At 39.1% G+C, this 20619-nt stretch overlaps 1 protein-coding gene across 4 annotated transcripts in view; it reads right to left on the minus strand.

The window, feature by feature from the left end:
• Positions 1 to 20619, minus strand: part of SH3GL3 (SH3 domain containing GRB2 like 3, endophilin A3) — a 71155-nt gene that overhangs the window by 10440 nt on the left and 40096 nt on the right. For 3 of the 4 annotated variants that reach the window (XM_029958711.1, XM_029958714.1, XM_029958713.1), the window contains 5 exons: positions 4760 to 4828; positions 3441 to 3513; positions 2774 to 2917; positions 1966 to 2099; positions 448 to 606 (listed from right to left, as the gene is read on the minus strand). In XM_029958711.1, coding sequence (XP_029814571.1) covers positions 448 to 606; positions 1966 to 2099; positions 2774 to 2917; positions 3441 to 3513; positions 4760 to 4828 — 579 coding nt within the window. Of the gene's footprint in view, positions 1 to 447; positions 607 to 1965; positions 2100 to 2773; positions 2918 to 3440; positions 3514 to 4759; positions 4829 to 14821; positions 14897 to 20619 lie in introns of those variants that run through there. The other variant, XM_008925407.3, reaches the window with a different exon arrangement.

A 20619-nucleotide genomic window follows, 5' to 3' on the forward strand; every position in this document is an offset into this window, starting at 1 on the left:
GCCAAATAGTAACAATAATGATTTTCAGAGGTAAAATCATTCAGAGACTCCAAAACAGCAGCAAAGTTTTGGCTGTAAGTGATCTAAAATTCATAAAGGGTATAGACCCTTGCTCATAGTTTCAGCAGCAGGTCTATGACTATGCTAATCTTCCAACTTTCACCCTCTCACTGACCAAACTGCATTCTACTCTCAGCTAGTTCTATTTAAGACCTCTGTGGCAATCTTGTCTGAGCCACTGTATCTCCAGAAGAAATTTCTGAATTCTTGAGTTGTCCCATTTGTGCTGTGCATTATGTTCTTCTCTGACAGGAGATTAAAAGCAGGGAGAGGCACTTTCTGCTTTCAGACCTTACCTTCTGTGAAGGATGGGACAGGCTTTATCTAGTCCCACACATTTGCCCTCCTGGATGTACTGCAGCAAACAAAAATGCAGGACAGACTTACATCATTTTCTAAGAAATTGAACATGCTTCTTTCAGCCAGTTCCTTTGACTCTTCAAATTTTTCTACTGCTTGTCTAACTTCTTCATCCGGGATCTTTCCAAAACGCTTCTTTTTATAATCATAATCCAAACGGCGTCCTTCCAGTTTCTTCAGATGATGCTAAATTAGACAAAACATTTATGAGAAGGACCAAACAGGACATGCCCAAACAAACACAGGAGATTTCAGTTAAGGATGCAAATATATGCAGACTCAGAGAAATACAAGGCTCAGAGATTATTAACAGCCCATCCCTTTGATCCGAAGCAGCATCAGGTAAGTCAAGGGCTGAATGAAATTTTAATAAACAGCCATTTGTTTGCACGTGGGGTATTGGCTATTTTGATTTGCTAATCTTAGACATCCACCTCATGGAGTTCACTAAATATGCAACACCTCAGATTCTCCGAATGAGAAGCAGGATCCACCTAAATATGTGTGTGTCACCCTAATCTACATGTAATTCGATTTTATGTCTTGAATTGCTTGCAATACGACTGCTAAAAGTTAAAGGGTTATTTTCCCATCATAAGCAGTGCTTCAATAAATCTTGTATTCTTGCTCTCTTTGTTAGGTATCAACTTGACACATCCATCTACCTACACAAGTTTTTCTGTTGCCAAAAATCACGGGTCTGACAGACTTGGAGAATGGACTCAAAGTGACAGTACAAAATGCTCATTAAAACTAACGTCAAACAACTTCTTTTCATCAGTTCACAAGAACCACAACTGAAAACAGTTATGTATCATGGGAGACAGTTAGAGACATCAAGACATTATTACTATCTTTTTGCTATGCTTTCCACATCCATTTATGTGTAAACAAATAAAATAACTTTCATTTCTGCATTTCATCATTTTAACTTGCTTATTACTCAAATCCATTGGAATCAACAGATTCAAACAGAGACTGCCTGGCTTTCTTTGAATTGTCACATTGTAAACAAAAACACTGAAAAACTTAACTCTAAAGGTTAAAAATGTGTTCCTTAGTGTCCTATATTTTTCCTATAGTGGCATATGGCACTTCAGCATTTTATGACACTTTTCAGAACGTTCTGTGATTGCCCTGAATAGCCTTTTCTAACAGTTATATTCATTCTCTATTATAAACAGCTTTAGGCTGACAGAGATGGTAAGATAGGATAATCACTAGCAGTAAATCACAGCCCACTCACATGTTCATAAGATTTAATAAAGATGTTGGTTAAAATAAAATAGCAGAAAAACAAAGGATATCATTCTTTTCACTATCCTTGTACTGATTCTACAAGCAATATAGCAAATGGAGTAGGTTAGACGAGTGAGAAACAGCCAGGCATTGATTTTAAGTGGATTTCATCACTGTTTTGCCAGAGAGAGAAACTTATATGCAGTGAAATTTATTTGCCTTATTGCTTTCAAGAAAAATCTCAGGAAAGTAGAGTTTGATTGACTCTCATTATTCATAAGTGAAGATTTGCCCTGGAAAACTTACCCCAATCTCTTTTAAATCTTTGTCCTGCAATAACTGTAGAGGATCAATAAAATTTTGTTTGACATTGATATCAAGCGAGTCCTTCACTTCTGCCATTTGCTTCATGCTCTCACCAGCATCCAGTAGTGCAAGGCCTATGGTAAAGAATAAGCTACTTATATGCAAATATATGCAAAAGCAGAAAATTTGTCTAATCAAATACCCATTTCAAATAGGTATCTTTGTATTTGCCAGAGGCCCTTGAAGAGTAAAAAAAAAATAATTCAAGCTACGCTTGTTCCATACAGAAAACTAGAACTGTAAAGTTTTTGTTCTGAATTACCTTTTTTTTCCATGAAGGGCATCAAAGGAAAAAAAATTACTGTTTTCCCTACTGTATTTGCCCAGGTCATTATTAAAAAAAAAAAAATTATCTAAAGTCACTGTTTATTTTTTTCCACAAGAAATGTTTCCCTTCCTTTACTTCTCAAATACAGCATCATTTTTATTTAAAGGTTAAAAGAAATACACTGCATCTAAGAATCACCCTAAATTACTTAGGTTTGGCAACTTAGAAAATAAAATGGTTATGGAAATAACAGGGATGATCAGACAGCACCAGTTATCAATGTTAGCAAACCCACCTGCAACAGAGGTGGACAAACGCGCAGAAGCATCATTTTTCTTAACTATATCAATCATCCTCTGATCCCTGTACTTAAACTTTCCCTCTTACCTGCAGTAGCTATTTACACAGGTTATGCCCCTGAGTAACATTTTGCAAAGAACTTTATGCAGAAATATTCACAGAGGAGATTCACAAACTCACCAAACATAGACTCATCGCCCAGCTCTCTGCCATACCGTATCATGCAGTCTCCCAGGAGTCCCTCTGTCTGGGGATAGCCTGTGGTTTTAACTTGGCCTCTGATCTTTGACATAGTGTTCAGCATTCCCAGCTTGGCTCTGTATGCTAAGGAGGACATTAAAAAAAAAAAAGTGATAAAACCACTTTTAAAACTAATCATTTAACAAGCAAAGTCGCAAAGCAAGTCACTAAGCTGGTGTGCAGATTGGTAAGGGTTTTGTTGTCAGTACTTGGTAGTCAAAAGTTGGAATAAGATTCCATTCAACAATGTGGGTCATATGAAAATGGTTTTTACTCCCAGCTGAAAGAGCATCGTTACTTCAAGCAAATACACAGTGGGAGTGGTTGTTGTCATCTGTGGATATTCACCAACACTCACATTCCTTTGAATAGTCCTGCCTGTGAGCCCCTTGATTAGAAATACTGCAGAAAGCCAACACAGAGTAGATACAAGCACAGCCAAAGCCAATCTCCTGCTCTCTCTCCCTCACTTCCTTAGAAGAACTTTGCAGAACTCCAGAGAGAAGCCTCACCATGATGACCTAATTAGCTTTTATTTGCCTAGAATTAATTTCCAAGTAATAAAACAATGTTCATCAAAATCCAGGACCTACTGTTCCTGTCCTACCTGGATTTGGCTGAAGATACTCCGTGGATTTGGACAGAAGCTCCGTTACAGCTTTATTAGTAACATCAATTTTCTGAAACAGAAAAGTAACAGTTAGCAAAAAGCAAATTGCATACTAGAAAGTTGATCATTCTATTGGACATAATATACTATTCTAGCTGATTATGAAATTTTATTTAAAATAAAAAAAATATTGTAGCTTAACATAAATATCCATTTCACAGTTATGATAGAATTTTGCAAAAAAACCCACTGATTGGCAGGTAGTACTGAGAACAAGAGAAAGTTTTACATCAAAATGTGGGTTTGCCTTTCCAGCCCATCAGTCTTGACTGCTTACACATTTTAGACTACAATTTTCCTGCCAGCTCAATAGTTGCTTCTAAGACTGCTTTTCTCCACATGTGACAAAGAGCGAATATATCCCTCAGTCTTGGGGCTGGGGTCATTTAAAGCAGTAGTTTGCACTGTCTTCCCATTTAATAGTTTATGAAATGCAAAAGAAAAAAAATCACATTTCTGGTTTGTTCCCCTTTTCCTCCCTTCAGGACTGCATATTATTTTTACCCTTACAATGTAGGGAAAGGAAATAATTATCCCATAGCCAAAGAAACTGGAACTTAGAAGCCTGTTCGGATGACAAATTCAAGACCTTTTTTCTCAATCTACCAACAATAAAAGCTGTGACCTAGGTCTACTGTGAAAATGAAAAAACACACAGAAAGGCAGTGGCAACCAATAAAAAAAAAGGCACATAAAAGCTGTAAAAGCAGAAACTGGCAGTAACATTGTTTAATTTGTAAAATAACTAAGAAGTGGATGGCAAACATCTCAATTTCCATAGTTCATATAAATTTCTGAAAAAGGATTTATACTAAGAAATGTAATTTTGTATGAAGAGAAAAATCTCACCTAAGTAGTTAGATTTTTATAATGAATAATATCAGATGGGAAGACTTTGTGACAGATACAAAGACTCACTAACACTGAAGATTTCTCTAATTTCCCAGACAGAAGAAAAAGGTGCCTCCTGACACTCTGCACCATTCATGGAGGAGCTTCTCTTCACTGCTGACAGGTGTCAGTGGAACCTGTTCCTCTGCTCGAACAGCTTTTGAGGATGTCTCTTCTCCCTTGGCTGAGCTGACAAGGCTCAAAGATAAATTTTCATTTATCCTTATGTATTTCTGTTTGGAAGCACACTGTGGGGTTCCCCCCCCCCCAGCTAAATTTACAATACCATTCTATCACTTGAAACATGAAACATTTTTGATTCTGCAATAGCTTAACATTGAAAACCATAATATAAATTTCCTTACCCTTTCCATCTCTTGAAATTCCTCATCTAACTTTGTTCCTTCTGCTCCACTTATTTTTTCACTGAATAACTGTAAAAAGATAAATTTGGGAAAAAAAGGTATTAATTACAGAATAAATATCACTGAGAGTCACAGGAATTGACTCCAGATCAGAAAATAAGCAGCAACCATTTGAAACAACTGTGCAAGACAAAAGTAAACAGTCTTAGAAGTGAAGAAGTCACTTCAAGAGAAACAAAGGTACCTGATATGAATTTAGAACAGGCAAACAGAAAATTATTTCTCATGCTAAAACAGTTTGTACTCTAGAGGCATAACCTACACTGCAGACTTCGGCACAGAAACCAGAGTCTGACTGCAGGTAAATCCAGAGTAACCCTTTCAAGTGCGTCTCTCCAGCTGTGTATTTCCAAGTACCTTCTGGTCTTATATGCCAGTAGATTCAGAAATACAACTCCCATTCCTGCTAGTGGGAGTTGTGTGCAATTCTGTGGAAAGAACAGACTCATGCAAAATGCTGCATTGTGACTCACCTGTGTGACTCAGCATCAAAAACTCAAAGCATCAGTTTTACACAGATTTCAGTAAATCTGAAATGGCTGAAAAGTTATCCAACTTTTGTGTGAAAACTCCAGGCCGTCTGACCTGAGTTTGGTCCTCACTGAGTAAATCATGGCTGGGAATAAGCCCTCAGGCAGAACTCAGCCATCTGCTTCTTGCAGTGCATGGTACCTGTGCTGCAACAGCACGAAAAGAGTCTGACCTCACTCAATGTGAAACAACCTTTGAAAGGATCACTCCACTACAATACTGGTTTAACACATACTCAACAAACATTAAACATAAATTCCTAGGATAATTCCTGCAAAAATACTAAACATTTCTCTGTTTTAACTGGCTTTCATCGCTGAATCTTTAACAGCACAATGTGAAATCCAGGCCTAACTCACTGACTGCTGATGTTCCCCAAACCTGCCCCCAATGAAGTGTTTTGTTTGTCCTCAGGATCTTCTAAAGGGGAATTCATCTCACTGAATTAGAAGGGCCCTGGAGACTTGCATAATCTGAAAATGGGTCAGGGCTCTGTAGTGCAATGGCTCCCTGTTCTCAGCCACTGCCCGCACCGCAGAGGTGTGGAGGGAGTGCACTGCCTTGCCAAAATCCAGTGAGGAGCTGAGGAAGCAGAGCTGGGAGTTCAGAGGCAGCTGACCTTGCATCGATATCACTGCTACCACACAGTCAGAACGGTCCTGCTTAAGGGAAACTGTGAGTTCAAAGAGAGACATACAGCTAATTATTTCTATTGGCTTTACAGCAGCACTCACAATCTTTATGCTTAATATGCCAAACAGCACACACACTTGTCAGGATTATTTCTCTTCCAGAGCACTGATGGAACAAGCACAAAAGCAGATAAAACAACCAGAGAAGCCCAACAACCAGTGAGTTCCTGAGGGTCATCATCTTTCTGCTGTAAGACATCACAGCAGAGAAGTAACCTGAGGCCAGGCATTGAGGGGGGCACTGCCCTGCTCTCTGCAGGCACGTCTGAGGAGCCCTTGAGCAGATGGAGAAAGAGCCATGACAAGGCTGCACAAAAAGCAGCCTATTGGGAATTGTGCAGCTCCTCTACACTGGCAGTTTCTGTCTCCTTTCTGTGCACTGTTAATTCCTAAAATAATCAATGCCATTTTCCATAGCCTCACTCACACGTTTTCTTTCTCCAGCAGGCAATGCAAATATTTGTGGTTTCCCGAAACCTCTCATGGTGATCCCTTTCCAAAGGCTGAGTGCAGGGAGGGAATTACCATTCTCAGGCTGAAGATGCAAACCCCACATTCAGTAGCAACCCATAGCTGTCCCATTACAAATAATCCATTTATGTGCTGATGAAGAATAGATTTAATAAAGTAATGTGATTGCTCGACTGTGAAAGCATAATCAATAATAAATTACTGCCCCAAATGACTAAAACAATGAACTGTTCCACACTGGGAGAGAACAGATCTGAATGTTACAACAAGCAACGCAAGTAGATGAGTTGAAAACTCACACACTAACAGTAATGCCAGAGAGAAAAAAAATGCCACTGGCTTATTGCTGACAAAAGATTGTCTGAAAAATGCAATTTCTCATCGGATACACTGGCAGTTGGTGTGTTCTCACACCAGGGCACACACTATTTATTGACTGGCATCCCTTAGCTCTCGCTGGGTTACTGATGGCCATACATGGTCACATACACCTCCCTTGAAGAACAGTCTGAAGCTCAGGTACACTGTGGTGCTGCTGTTTTCCCAGGACTGCAGCTGCTGATCCAGGTGTGAGCCTGCACTCCCAGTGCCAACACATGCCCCTTGGCACAGGGCAGTGCCCTGCCCGCCCCCTGTGCCTCTGCTTAGAGGTTGCCACCCAGCTTTAGTTTTGGTTTCTCTTCTGAAATGTCACAAAACTCTTCCCTATGTTTTGAAAGTATAAAATTCAATGTCACTCACTGAGGGAGAAACTGCAGAAACACGAGTCACTTCTTGCAAGGGAATCACTGTAAGGAAGGCATCTAAGTTAGATCCAGAATGTAGATTCTGCATCTACAATCTGCAGTGTTTAATGAAGTAATTCAATTTACAACTTGGATGATGGGACAGAGTACACTCCCTGACAGTCTGGAAGACACCACCTTGGGGTGAGTAATCGATACACTGGATGGTTTGTCTGTTCCTCATAAGGGCCTTGACAGGCTGAAAAAATGGGCTGATAGGAACATCATGAAGCTCAAACACGCACGTAAAGTCCTGCACCTGCACAGATTATCCCCATGCAGAGTACAGGCTGAAGGCCAACTGGCTATGAAACAGCTCTGCAGAGTAACACCTTGGAAAACAAGGTGAACCTAAGTCAGAATTGTGCCCTTGAGGTTCAGTAAGCCAACCCCATACTGGCCCTTATTGGCAACGTCACAGACAGCAGGTCCAGGGAAGGGGTAATTCCCCTCTATTTAGCACTTGTGAGACCAGATCTGCTGCAAGTGTCCAGTTTGGGCTCCCCAGGACAAGACATTGACATTCTGGGCGAGTCTGGTGCAGGGTCACTGATATGCTCAGGGGAATGGAGCACATGGCATACAAACAGAGCTGAGTTTGTTCAGCCTCTGAACAGGTGAAGTGGGTTTGTCTGCCTAGTCGGAGTGCATGAAAAGATGAAGCCTGAATATTCTGGAAGAACAAAAAGCAGTAGCCATTACGTTGGAAAACAAGAAATTTGGACCCGTTAAAAAGGAAAAAAGAAGAAAAAAAATCACCAAGAGGGAAGGCAAACACTGGAACGAGTTGTCCAGAGAAGCTAGGGAGCTCCAGTACTTGAAAACATTCCAAGCCTTGGTTGGACAAAGCCCTGAACAACCTGCTCTAACAGGACCTGCTTCAAGTGGGACCTGGAGCAGATATTCTCTGAAGGCCCTTGACTCCCATTCTAAATTTGTATTTACAGTAACTTGTGAATGCAACTCCACAGAGCCAGACACAGTATCTGCAGACACAGTTTCGTTCAGGCTCTGAAGACAACCTAACATACCTACATTTGGGAGCAAAAAGATGGACCACATGAAAAAGGTTTATTCACACACTTTCCCTGTTCTATGCAAACATTATAATGATACTGCAATTTCTAGCCCAAGGACACTTCTTCAACCATGTTTACTCTGAGCAATAATGTCCTTTGAAAAGGCAGACTACCTTGGTGTCGAGAGAGATACCATAAAGAATGATTCCTTACAGTCTATATACTGTCTGAGCTCCCAGCAGTAAAACAGGTATAAAGTTCTAATGGCTATAATTAAATTTTACACCACTACAGTTTATTTCATATTGGTTTAATCAGGATCAGCCATACTAGTCTTGCATTTAGAAACACAAAAGCTTTTGTTCTGATCATACTGAATTTAGGAGTTGTAAAACTAGCATCACCCCTCTCACAATTAAAAGTCACAGAATACTCAATTAATTATTGAAAATGGATGCACAAAGGAGACAGCTGCTGGGTTTTAGTTCCCTGACTAGCTGCTGAGCATCATTCACATGCATTATACCAAACTGCAAAATGCTTTGAACATAAACAGAGATGCCCAACTGTGGGGCTGTGTAATTACATGGCAATATCTATCAGGTTTTACGAGTCCACTAATGGAGGACAAAATAGCCACCAGCACACAGGGCATGTACTCCAATGGAGCTTGGAATTACTTGCCCAGGAGGAATCCTTCATCTCCAAATTCAGAAGCTGGGTGCCATGGATTCAGCACCTTTTCACTAGACAGGGCCAGAGCTAGAATTTGGGACTCTGAAAATACCCAGTTCCCACAACGGGAGCCACCATCACTTTACTATTCCTCTGCCAGGTCAGCAGCTAAAGCCCTTCATTAGTTATAATTCTGCTGGAGCTGATTAGGTTTCCTCTGGATCAAAATCTACACCAAGAGAATAGCTGTGAAATGGAAAGATTTCCTCCCCTCAGGTGTCTGTACAACTCCCTCCATCCCACTTGATGTACTAGAGTTAGTGGGGAGAAAAAAACCCAAATCCTAAATAATGAACGTTAAAACACTTCCAAATCAGCCTCTTTCTTATAGTTACACATGATAGCAAACTACCTTCTATTGTAAAACTTGCATGCTCTATAGAAGACCTTTTTGTCTGAAGAAAGATTGCAGTTTGTACACAAATGCTCCTTGCTTGTTACTTCTTCCTAGATCCTACCCTTCTTTTTAATATTGAAAAATAAAATAGGGCATTGTATTATAAGCAATCTGAAAGTCCCTGGTGGGCTTATGTGGAATTTTATAGGAAGAAAATTCTAGAATAAAACAAATAGGCTTTGAAAGAAAACCCTCCAGATATTGTGATTTCTATTTTAGTTCTTCATATCCAGCTACAGTTCAAAATGCAATTTGCAGTTTTGTTACACAGTCTTCAAAGACTAAATACTTATCTGTAAAGGAATTTATATTCAAAAAAATTCTCTGAGAAAACATCTTTTCTATAAACCTAATATTGACATTTTGTTCTCATGCTAGTTCTTTGTTATTCTAATTTGTTTCAGACAATATAATTTTCTTTTGATGTGTTCTGTTGTAATTAAGCATGAACACAGCACACAAACTATCTCTAGTTTAAAGTAAAAATCTGTGGCTCACCAAAACTCCAAATTAAAAAAGCCTGAAGCTTTCATGTAATTTTTTGGTATTTTTATTTAATGTATGTTAAGATTTATCCTTCTTATTGCACAGGAATAGTACATTTTCTGTTCTCATATGGATTCTAGGAAAAAAGCTTCAGAAAAATGCTGTTTTGCTAATGTTTTGTACATCATATACACTGAATTACAGTACTTTTTCATATTTCAGTATGGAAGGTTACTGAACATGAGAAACTGCCAAAAATATCCCAGATCAACAGAGACCTGATAAAACTCTCAAAACAATTACCCTATTTTTTTTATATATATCCACTGGGTATTTTATAATACAAGTCAATAGGATTCCTGCCAGCCAATACTTTCACACATGCTCTGACCTTCTGTTTCACTTGTTTTGCCTCTCTTTTGCAACAGCCATTAACTGGGATTGAACCATCACAGTTTTTTGCTGTTATTCAGCTACTGTTGAAAGAAGTGACTGGCCACCAAAACCCTCTTGCTCGTTCCTGGCCAGGAAATCATCCCATAATAGTTAATGACTGAATGAAAGGTATCATATTCTATTAAAGGCTTAAGACCTTTTAATGACTGTTCACAAAGTTACAGCATTAATTTTGTCCTGAAGGAGTATCTGCTGAAATTATCTGTTGAAACTTTAATGAGATGAAAAATTTCTGTATTTGTCATAAATATGCACACTGTCAAACCCATGAGGCAAAGCCTAGATTTTAGGAAAAATCTTTTAACAAAAAAGAGAAAGCTATGAAAATAATTTAAATTTATTTCCCTCTCTCAGAAAAGGAAGTAAGCAATCAACTGGGAAAACTAATAGATTCATCCCAAAGTTAACACATGGAAAGCCAGGAAATAATGTAACTGTTTGGCTTCATTTCTCACAGAAACATAACTGGGCCAAACTGCACAAATGCATTAAATACATCTTAAATACAGTATTTAGTACAAATACTACATTCCAGTACGGTTAAAACATAATAGTTAATGCTTCTCTTAATAAATCATTAAAACCTCCAGTGATTTCCCTGCAGCCATGTAACTGTTTGATTTTGTCTTAAATCATTACACACAAAGGATTTAATGCAATGTGACAACACTAACAGCTTTCTGAAAAATCTTATTTAAGCCTGTCATAAACAAAGGGAAGAATAAGGTGGCTGGCAAGAATCTCCTTGCAGTGTTCACCCTCCTGATGGGAGGGACAGACTTTCTTCTTTGTCCTTCTCCAGAATGCTCTATAAGGATTGGAGACCAAAATGTCAGCCTCTTTTCTAGATCAGAAGTAGTTTAACTTCAAATACCTGTCACTCCCTGCTTTGTGCTTCTAAGTTCTACTACAGTGCTATGTTTATCACTAGTTTTTCTCCTTTCCTGATTTATATATTTCATATAAAAGCTAATTCCCACACCCAAAAAGGTTACTACTAGTTCAGGCAGTGCAGGCCACCAAAAACTTGAACCTACAAAACAGCTTCCTCAGTGTCTTGCATCTTAGTGCACCTTTAAAGGTGTACACACTGGTAGAGCCAGCTGCACAAAGTTTGCCACTGTGATAGAAAAATATTCTTCAAAAAAAGAATAAAATGTTCTGCTTTATTGACTAGGTGAATGGGCAGCTAACAGGCACCCCATCATTGAGTTCTAAGATCTAATAAAGGTCTGAATGCTCAGAAGAAAATTTAAGTGGTCCACACTGAGAAACTAAACTAGGATGCACATTTTCAAATGCAGATCTAAACAAAAGACTAAAGAGACACAGCACTTGGCCCCTGGGACAGCTGCAGAGGGTGGTGAAACCAGCCATGTGTGAGAATGGCCACCTCTTCAGGTCTCTCCTCCTGCACCAAGAATGTCCCAAGTCAGAGGTCAGAGCTGTGCAGAGACAAGGATGTCAGAGCCATTAAAACTGCAAAATCATCTGCAAATTCAAATGGGTAATATATACCCAAGAAGAGATTTTTCTCAGGCTCCTTTAAAAAAACCCTACAACAATAAGGAAAAAAGCCAAACTATAAAAGTGTACCAGTACTTGGACCTGTTCTTTTCATTATATTGACACAGCTCACACTATCCTAATGCTTTGGTGAAAATCCAAGGCCCTTATTTTAGAGGTTAAGCACTAAATGATGTCAGGAACTCTTTAGGTACCTCAGTATGCTGTGTTTTCAAAGAAAACAAAAATTCTCTTGCTCTGATGTACTTTAAAGAAAAAAAAGATTTAATCTTCCCCCTCCCATAAATAAAGGGTCCACCACAAAGTGCAGATGTTTCAGTCATGCAAATACAGAACACTCTGGCTCACCTCCAGCAAAACATTTAAGGTCATCTCAGTAGGTGCTAAAGTGCTTTGCTGGATCAAGCCTGCAGTGCTCAGCACCTCACGGTGTCAAGCTCAGGGGGCTCATCACCTTCACAGAGCACTTTGTAACTTTTTCTTCTACTGAACTTCCAGCCAGCAGAGGCATGGATTTTCCCAAAGCACTTGGGAAAACAAAAGATTTCTGACAGCAGCAGAGGGAACTTTTTTTTTTTTTTGAAAAAAAATTAATCAAGCAGCTGAATTGGGTCCTGCTGCTATTTATTCAAAATTATGGTGTGCAAGAAGCTGCGCCCTAAAAATCAAATACTTGTTATTGTTTCCATGGCTACATGAGTGGTATAAAATACCTCTGAATTTAACAACGCTTGGACATGAGTATTTAAGAAAGTGGAGCGCTTTTTTTTTTTGCCAACAATTTAGGCATCATCATAAAATTTATGATAATATTTTGGAATTTTTGGGAGGCATAAACACGTTAAAATGATAATCATATTGAGAATAAAAAAATTCAAGCAGCAGTCTGGCAGTACCTATGGCAGAGCACACTTCCACAGAAATGCAGGGAGATGAAGTGTTGGAAAAATTGCATGTTTCTCCCATAATTCATTACCCATCACAAGCAGCTGAACCAGAAATCCAGAAAACTACATCCATGGCCATAGTAATTTATATCCTAGTGTTTCACTGAAGATGTTTATTCTCATATGTTTAAAGTAGAAACATAAAGTAAGAGCTGTAGGATATGCCCATACTTCAAAGACAGCTCCTGACTATTCTCACACTATCAACTTCCTTAGGGATTTCTGATGGATCTGACAGTAAATTCTGTCCCAGCAGCCAACAAAATCAAAATACCAAAAAGACTTTAATTTTTGTAAAATACGAAAAAAATTAAATAGATGTAGAAATGTGTTACATTTAAGGACACACCAAGATAAATATTAGATATTTCTTAAATATTTTTTAATTCAAAAAATTTCACATAACTTATGAAATATAAACACTGAGCCCCATCTCATTTTCAGAGCCCAGTTTTTGGAAGGAAATTCCATTTACATAACAAAAAAAATCCCCAGGCCATCTAAAGGACACCAGGAATCTCAAGGGCCTGTTTCTCAAGAAGCAAAACATACTTTTTCTACCAAGAGATCTCTGAATCATACAAACAAAGTTAAAGAAATGCATGAAAGTGCTGCCAGAGTGTTTATATTCATGAAGAACATTCCTATCTCACTAATATTTATGAGCCCTTTATTTCATTACTTGTAATTTCTCAGGCAAACAGGAGCAACAAGATCACAGTAGATTATTTTTAGGGAGACAGATGAACTGAGTTATAAAAGGATACAGCAGCTAAAGAGGAATAGAAGAGAAAGATGTTTGCAATGTGGCTTGTCTGGGAAGTGGATGTGAGGGTGTCCCCAAACACATCCTTCCCACATTGAGATGTTCTGGGAGCTGCCAATGTAACATGAACTCAGCATCAAGCACGTCACTGTTAATGGGTCATGTGCAGATCTGTGTAAGGCATTATTATCCAGCCTACTTTCTAACATGGAGCAAACACTCCACAGCTGAGCATGACCCAAAGTGTAGAGAAGTCCAGCCAGGCAATCAGCTGAGACAGCTACAGTGAACCCTAGAGCTGCCAGTATCAGCAGGAAGGGACCCAGTCCATCAAAACTCCCCATATGCTCATCCAGAGAAAAATGCCCATTCACGCCATGGAACGTAAGCTCTGCAGCCACCACTGAATCAATGAACAGCCACAGCTGCTGAGCTGCCACAGCACAGCTCTGCCAAGGGTTCAGGAGTGGCAGCTGAGTTTTATTTAGAAAGGAAGCTCAAATAGTGCAATCCATGTATTCTGGGATGGGGAAAGCACTGGTACACACAAGGAACATTTGAGCAGTGACAGAACTCCCTGCTGGTGGAGGAGTGTCAGCAGGCACTCCAGATACACCTCACAGGGACAATCCCAGACACCTGTCTTTCAGCAAAAACCCCTCACCAAATGATCAACCAGAGGTTCTGCCTTCAGATCAGTGGTGTTAGAGACTCATACCTATGCAGACAAGAATTTCTGCTGCTGTCAACTCTTTTATAAACAGTTCTGCTGTACCAATTAGTGTGATCTCTCCTAACTTAAATCAGTTTGTATGAATAAGGACTGCTGAAGACACCAAGGCACATGTCAAAATGTATTTCATCAACTAAACAGCCTCTGCTTGGGAAACCACATCAAAGGAAAAGGCACAGAGCCCAGGAACATGACAAAGGAGGTTACTGGTTGAAAAATGCCTTCTTTTCTTCAGGAAGGACTCACACAATCAAAAGAAAAGATAGAAGAAAAAAAGATTTCGCATTACTAGTTGAACAACCTGATTTTACATAGTCTAAACAAAAGATTTTGCCACTTGGGAGTATCATCACAACAGAATTTTTTCCCCAGGAGAAAGGAAGTCATTTTGACAAAGCCATTAAAAAAAACAACCATAAAAGATCTGCCAACAATGTCCGTGATGGGAGTGTTTTACCAGTGCTGTAAGTTCCAAGCATCCTTCCAATTCCTTCTGCTGACATAACTCTGGATGCATTAAATTTTTTTTGATTCCTGCTCTTTCAAGAAAAAGAAAGAAAAAAAAAGAAACAGACATGAGTATATAAAAGGTCTTGACAGATTATAAGATTCTGTGTTTGAGCTTTAAAAACTCATCTCTCAAGTAAGTAGCAAAAGGTAGAGCAGTGCCTTTTGCTCTGAGCAAAGGTCTGCCACTGATAAGATGAAGCAAGGTAATGTCTGGCATTAAACAACTAAGTCATCTGTAAAAACAGGCCACTATGCCAGTCATGGTCCTGCAGCTTATACAAGTCAACAATAATACCCAGTGAAATATCATTTATTAATCAATTTGTTACTTGCTGTATCTGTTTTAAAAAAAATAAATCTCCTTTCTTTGACAGCAATACTCAGATTTTACACCACATGATTTCTGTGCTCTTTCTACTATATTTCTTGTATGCAAGTTTTTGCCAGAATTTAGGGCTTGGGTTTTTTTCTTTTATTATTTTAGTAACAGAAACATCAGACATTACATTCTAGCTCTGATACTGCTTCAAGTTGTTCTACAAGTAAGGTTATGCCAGAAAGAGAATTTTAAGTAGGGTCAGGAATGCTGGGCACCTGCTGTTGCTTGGTCAACACTCAAAATCCTGTACCCAGCTGATCCAGTCTGCACACAGTCATGCAGCCTTTTAAATTAACCTTATTAACAAAATCCAGCCAAAGTATGTGCAAATATAGACTGTGTAATCTAGACTTATAAAGAAGTCTGTACATTGAGAAGGGTGCTGTCTCTTCCTCTAGGCAAGCATACCCTTTAAAAGGTCTTAGCATATTTCAGAATATTTTATCCTCACAATGCAACAGACAAGTTTGACTCTGTGACACTCCAGAGGTCTCAAGTCTCTCATTAAAAGCAAACCCCTGCTACTTGTGCTGCTGATATTGCTTGTTCACACGTCTGGATTCCAGACTTTCTGCTCTCAGCAAGAGCTATTTATTAGCCACTGCTATAGCTTTGGATGCCACAGGAAACATGAGGAACAAATTCGTACAGACTGAACCACACAGCCAAGCTCCCAATATGCCAGTAACTTAGGGGAGGAACTGGAAGACTAAATACTTGACTGGTCTTGGATTAAACTGACTTGTCCTTGGCCACACAGTAAACAACTGGTAACACTGAAATGAGAATCCCACAGTCCCAAGTCTCCACTCTTTGCCCCGAAAAATCCTGTTCACTTTTTTTTTTTAATAACAGATCCTGGACTAACTGAATAAACTGTGCTAGAACTAAATTTAAAGAAAATAACAGGGTGTTGCAATATCCAGTGCAGTCCTGATTCGACAAAAATAGTTTTCCACAGGAGTATTATTAAGGAAGTTGAGAACGTCCATAAGGACCATAAATCGCATCACATACAGCGAGAAAACATTTCAAAATACAGATTACACAAGTAAATATAAACAACTTGCTCTCTTGTGATGATTGGGAGATCAATGGACAATTAGCAGAAACATAAGGACAATATTTTACAAAATATTCCCTAGTTCAGTCACTTTTATGCTTTTTCAGTCATTTATAGCTTTTCTTTTTTCTTTTTTAAATGTAAACCTGTCAGAAGGCAGCAACAAAACCACACTAGGTTGGAATTTCCAAAATTGTTGTCTTACCAATAACAATAACAACACCTAACAACATCATGCAATTAAATCTGCTGATATGCATCACAGGATACTCTTCCATGCAGGTCAGCAGGTACAAGGATTAACAACTTTTTCCCTGTGCTTCAACAAATACAAGCAAGTAAGAGAAAACAAGAATAAAGCTAGAATTTATAGGAAAAGAAGATACAAGCATAGCAGTATTTGTGAAGTAACTCAGTGGCTCAGCAGACTGGGATGGAATGCTATTTCCCATTAAATTTTATATGATTTTGCTTCAAAATAATAAAGTTAATCAACAGCTTTTATATGCATGGACATGTGTGTACACACATCCCCATATCCCCTTAAGCCAGCCAAGAGGTATTAAAGACCTGGATGCTTCTGAACACCCCACCAAGTGTTTATCTAAATCTCTAGGCATGTAAATACTTCTTAAGAGTCTAACCCAAGAGACTCATCAGAGAAGCAGACGGGACTCTACACTGCCAAGATATGAGCTCTGTTTAATTTCAGGTTCTAGCCCTAAACAGCTGATAGCAGCTAAACTAACTACTAGTACATTACTGTTACTTAATGCCTGCTTTTCAAGCAGTATTTTGTCCTTGTGTTTCTTGTAGCACAGCACAGCAGAGGCTTCTGTTATTTACATTCATAAATAACGGCCAGATAGGTGGCAAGTATTTTATTAAACCATCTATACACCCAAAATACAGAACCATCACATGCCTTAGGGCACACATGCAGTTTAGGACAGCTTCTGTGTATGGTCTACAATTATCACACAGGAAACACTTCAGAATTTACCAATATTTAAACTATTGCTTGACTACAGAGTTACCTGTGCATGTCTGGACCCAACACTTCCTTGCAAACTATCACGCATATAGAAAGATCCACAGCACTGTGGCCTAATACATTTCAAATGGCATTAAGAATTCTGACAATCAGTAAATACTTTTCTCACAAAAATAAGTTGTGTGCTTAAAAAGCACACAAGAAGTTGAATATTCCAGAAAGAAGGCAGACTTGCACAACAAAGCTCAGATTGATGGCTCCTGTCTCGGCAGCACTTTGCCAGTTCAAATGGACAGATACACTTTTGCAAAGAAACACTGCATGATTATTTTCAAAGGTAGCTACCTACCCAAAAGGTGCATGAAATAATATTACATTATACACAGAAGACCCATATTTTACAGCATTCTTTTTTTCTGCAGTGAATTCAGTAATTTCTTCCAGGAGTCCCCTACCCACCTCCTTTTGTTACTTCTTAAATCCGACTCCTCTGCACTTGTAAAATTAGCTCGAGCTGGCACTTCTCTTACCTGTATCACCAGTGCCAGAGTTTGCAAAAAGAAGTGTAAAGGAAACCATGGCAGAAATTACTGCTTTTGAAAGGGTAGCACATCGAAAGCTTCAGAATAATTTAATTTTGAGTCCTATTTAAAAAATTAGCACTTTAAATTCTGCACTTCATTTGTGAATCTTTTCAAATTTAGTCTACTTTCAGAAGAGGCTTGCTGCAATTTCTCCTTTCAGCCTGAGGATCCCACTTTCAGAGCCTTTGATGAGAGGTGGCCTGTAGCTGCACCAGTCATCCTCCGACAGCCAACGCAGTTCTGACACTGGAAAAGAGGTGCAGGAATGGAACATGTCCCTGATAAGAGGCTATGTAGCAATTTAGTGCATTCCCTAAGCAGCCACTACCAGCTGGGTTCCCAGAGCCCTAGTGACAACTAAAAGATTGCTGAAGTGTTCGGTGCAAGGCTGAAGTATAAACACTGCCTGCCTGCCTCCCTGGGAAGGAGACAGCAAAACTGATGCTCCTCTGTCCCATCGAGGTTAAATCAATGCCACAGTTCCAATGCCAGGCACAAAGCCTGCTCTTTGCTAGAGGATCATCGTCTTCATGAGATTGAGAAACAGGGGAGTTTGGCTCAGTGCTCAAAAACTGAAACAAGAAGCAGGGGAGGGGAGTGCAAAGCAACCACTTTAGCACTGACAGCGATTGTATTACCCAGCTCTGTGCCAAGGGCACTCAGCTCTATCAAGGCACTCACCTCCTGCGTCAGGTTTTCCTGGCAGTGAGTGTGTACTCACCTCACCTGACAGCACAGAAGTGCAGAGCTGCCACTTTTGCCCATCTCTTGAGTATTTCATCTAAGCTCTGCAGATTTTTCTTTCTCACAGAAAGGCAGCCACGCACCTTGAGAAATGTTTTCTCCTCGTTTATTAAACACTGGTACCCTTGCACTTGTTTTTCAGTTTAGTCTCCTTTCACTACCACTGCTTCCGTTTGGTTTGATTTCCTCTCAGTTGCCTCAATCCTCATTATCACTTACCTCTCTTTGCTTTATGTTTCAGTTTCTGTTAGTTTGTTCTAGCACACACTTCTCTCCACCTATGCTGTATGTATGGCCCTGCTCAAAACCTGAGCAAATCACACGTGCACAAGGGAAAAATAAAAAAGACAAAGGAAAAAAAAAAAGAGCAGCTGTATTTGAGCTGGCAGCCTCCAGCAGCTGCCAGCAAGTAGCTCAGAGCTCCTGAGAGGGAGAGAAAAGAGGGGTAATTTCTTCCATTTTCTTCCATCAAACTTCCTTATTAATTTTCTTCCATGAATAGCTCTTCAAATAACTGGTTTCATGAAACAGATTCCCTGATATTGTGATTTTAGATTTAAAACCATCTAGAGCCCATTTTCCATTGATGCTAAAGCACCTCTCACATGCAAAATATTGACACTGCTGAACCACGGTAATTTCAAAAGAAATGGTTTTTCCACTAAAGTCATTTTCCTCATCACAGTGGGATGAGGATGGAATAAAGAGGGACTTGAGTTCCATCTGGCCTCGCTATCAGTATATATCGGTCCTATGAAACAATTCATAATTACACCACTGAAAGCTAATTTTCCAGAAAAAGGTCTAATCATGATGTTATTTCCAGTGCTAAGCCCAACTCGGAGGGACAAAGAGCAGTCCAGATATGGTTCCATTTTGGTACTTAAGTTTTGAAAAAAAATATTCCCATAGGTTGGAGCAGTGGTTTGATAAATTGTTCAGAAAAATTATACTTAGGCAGGAAACGAAACATTTTAGAAATATCAGTTACTTTGTGCATCTACAAATGATAATAATTGATTCAACCTTCTAAAATATTCTCTGTCACAAGCCAGCTCCTCCTTCCTTTTTCCCTGCCAGTCTCTGCTTTCTGTTTCCAGCAAGAGATGCATATACTATTTTTCTTTTCAGTACTCTGTTCAGGAGTCATTTATCGGTACACCCTCATGTTCTTTTATCAAAGTACAAGACTGGTTTATCGTGTTAATTTATAATTTCAACTCAAGGTTGAAAGAATGAAGAGTCCTGGGGCAGAAATGTTGTAGAGAACATCCCAGAGAAGATCCTGTACTTGCTGTTATTTTGAGAAACAGATAATAACAAAAGGAGCGGAAGGAAAACAGTTAGAAAGAGATAAAACCTATCTTTGCTTTCAAGGAGAGTTGCAATAAACCTTTCCTTGAAAACCTTCTATCAGCTTTGCTTTCTATCACAGTTCTGTACCCTTTATGACTCCACATTTCACTATGTTTGACCTTCTGGCTTTAAAATTGCAAAAGCCCTTTCCCACACATCGTGGCCACTGGAACTGCAGGACACAACAGATCAGCATCACCACATCACTTACTGTGAACACCTACTTGCCAAAGGGCTTATAAAGTACTGCAGTGCCAGCTCAGAAAATGCAATACACCTTGGTTCTAAACCACCTGCAAGAGTGAAGGTCTTTGGTCAGAAGTCTGTCACTCAGAAAAATTGTCACCAAAATGTATTAAACTCTTCAAGTCATTAAACTCATTAAACTCAAGTCTTCTCCTGCCTTCAGATCTGTCAACAGCAAAACACTTTTTAAGTTCCAGGTGAGACCCTACAGCTCTACCAGGTAAGAATAAATACATGAACTAGAAGCATACAGAATGTTTAATGTTATCCTAGCAGAAAATGTTTAAATGAACATGTTTCCAGCACTTCTAAACCTAAAATGCTATGTTCTTTCTCCTATAATGCATACAGTATTTCTTTGAGATAATTTTCCTTACTA

Source organism: Manacus vitellinus, unplaced genomic scaffold (assembly GCF_001715985.3).
Source record: "Manacus vitellinus isolate BGI_N305 unplaced genomic scaffold, ASM171598v3 scaffold_16_pilon, whole genome shotgun sequence".
NCBI classification, from domain to species: Eukaryota; Metazoa; Chordata; class Aves; order Passeriformes; family Pipridae; genus Manacus; species Manacus vitellinus.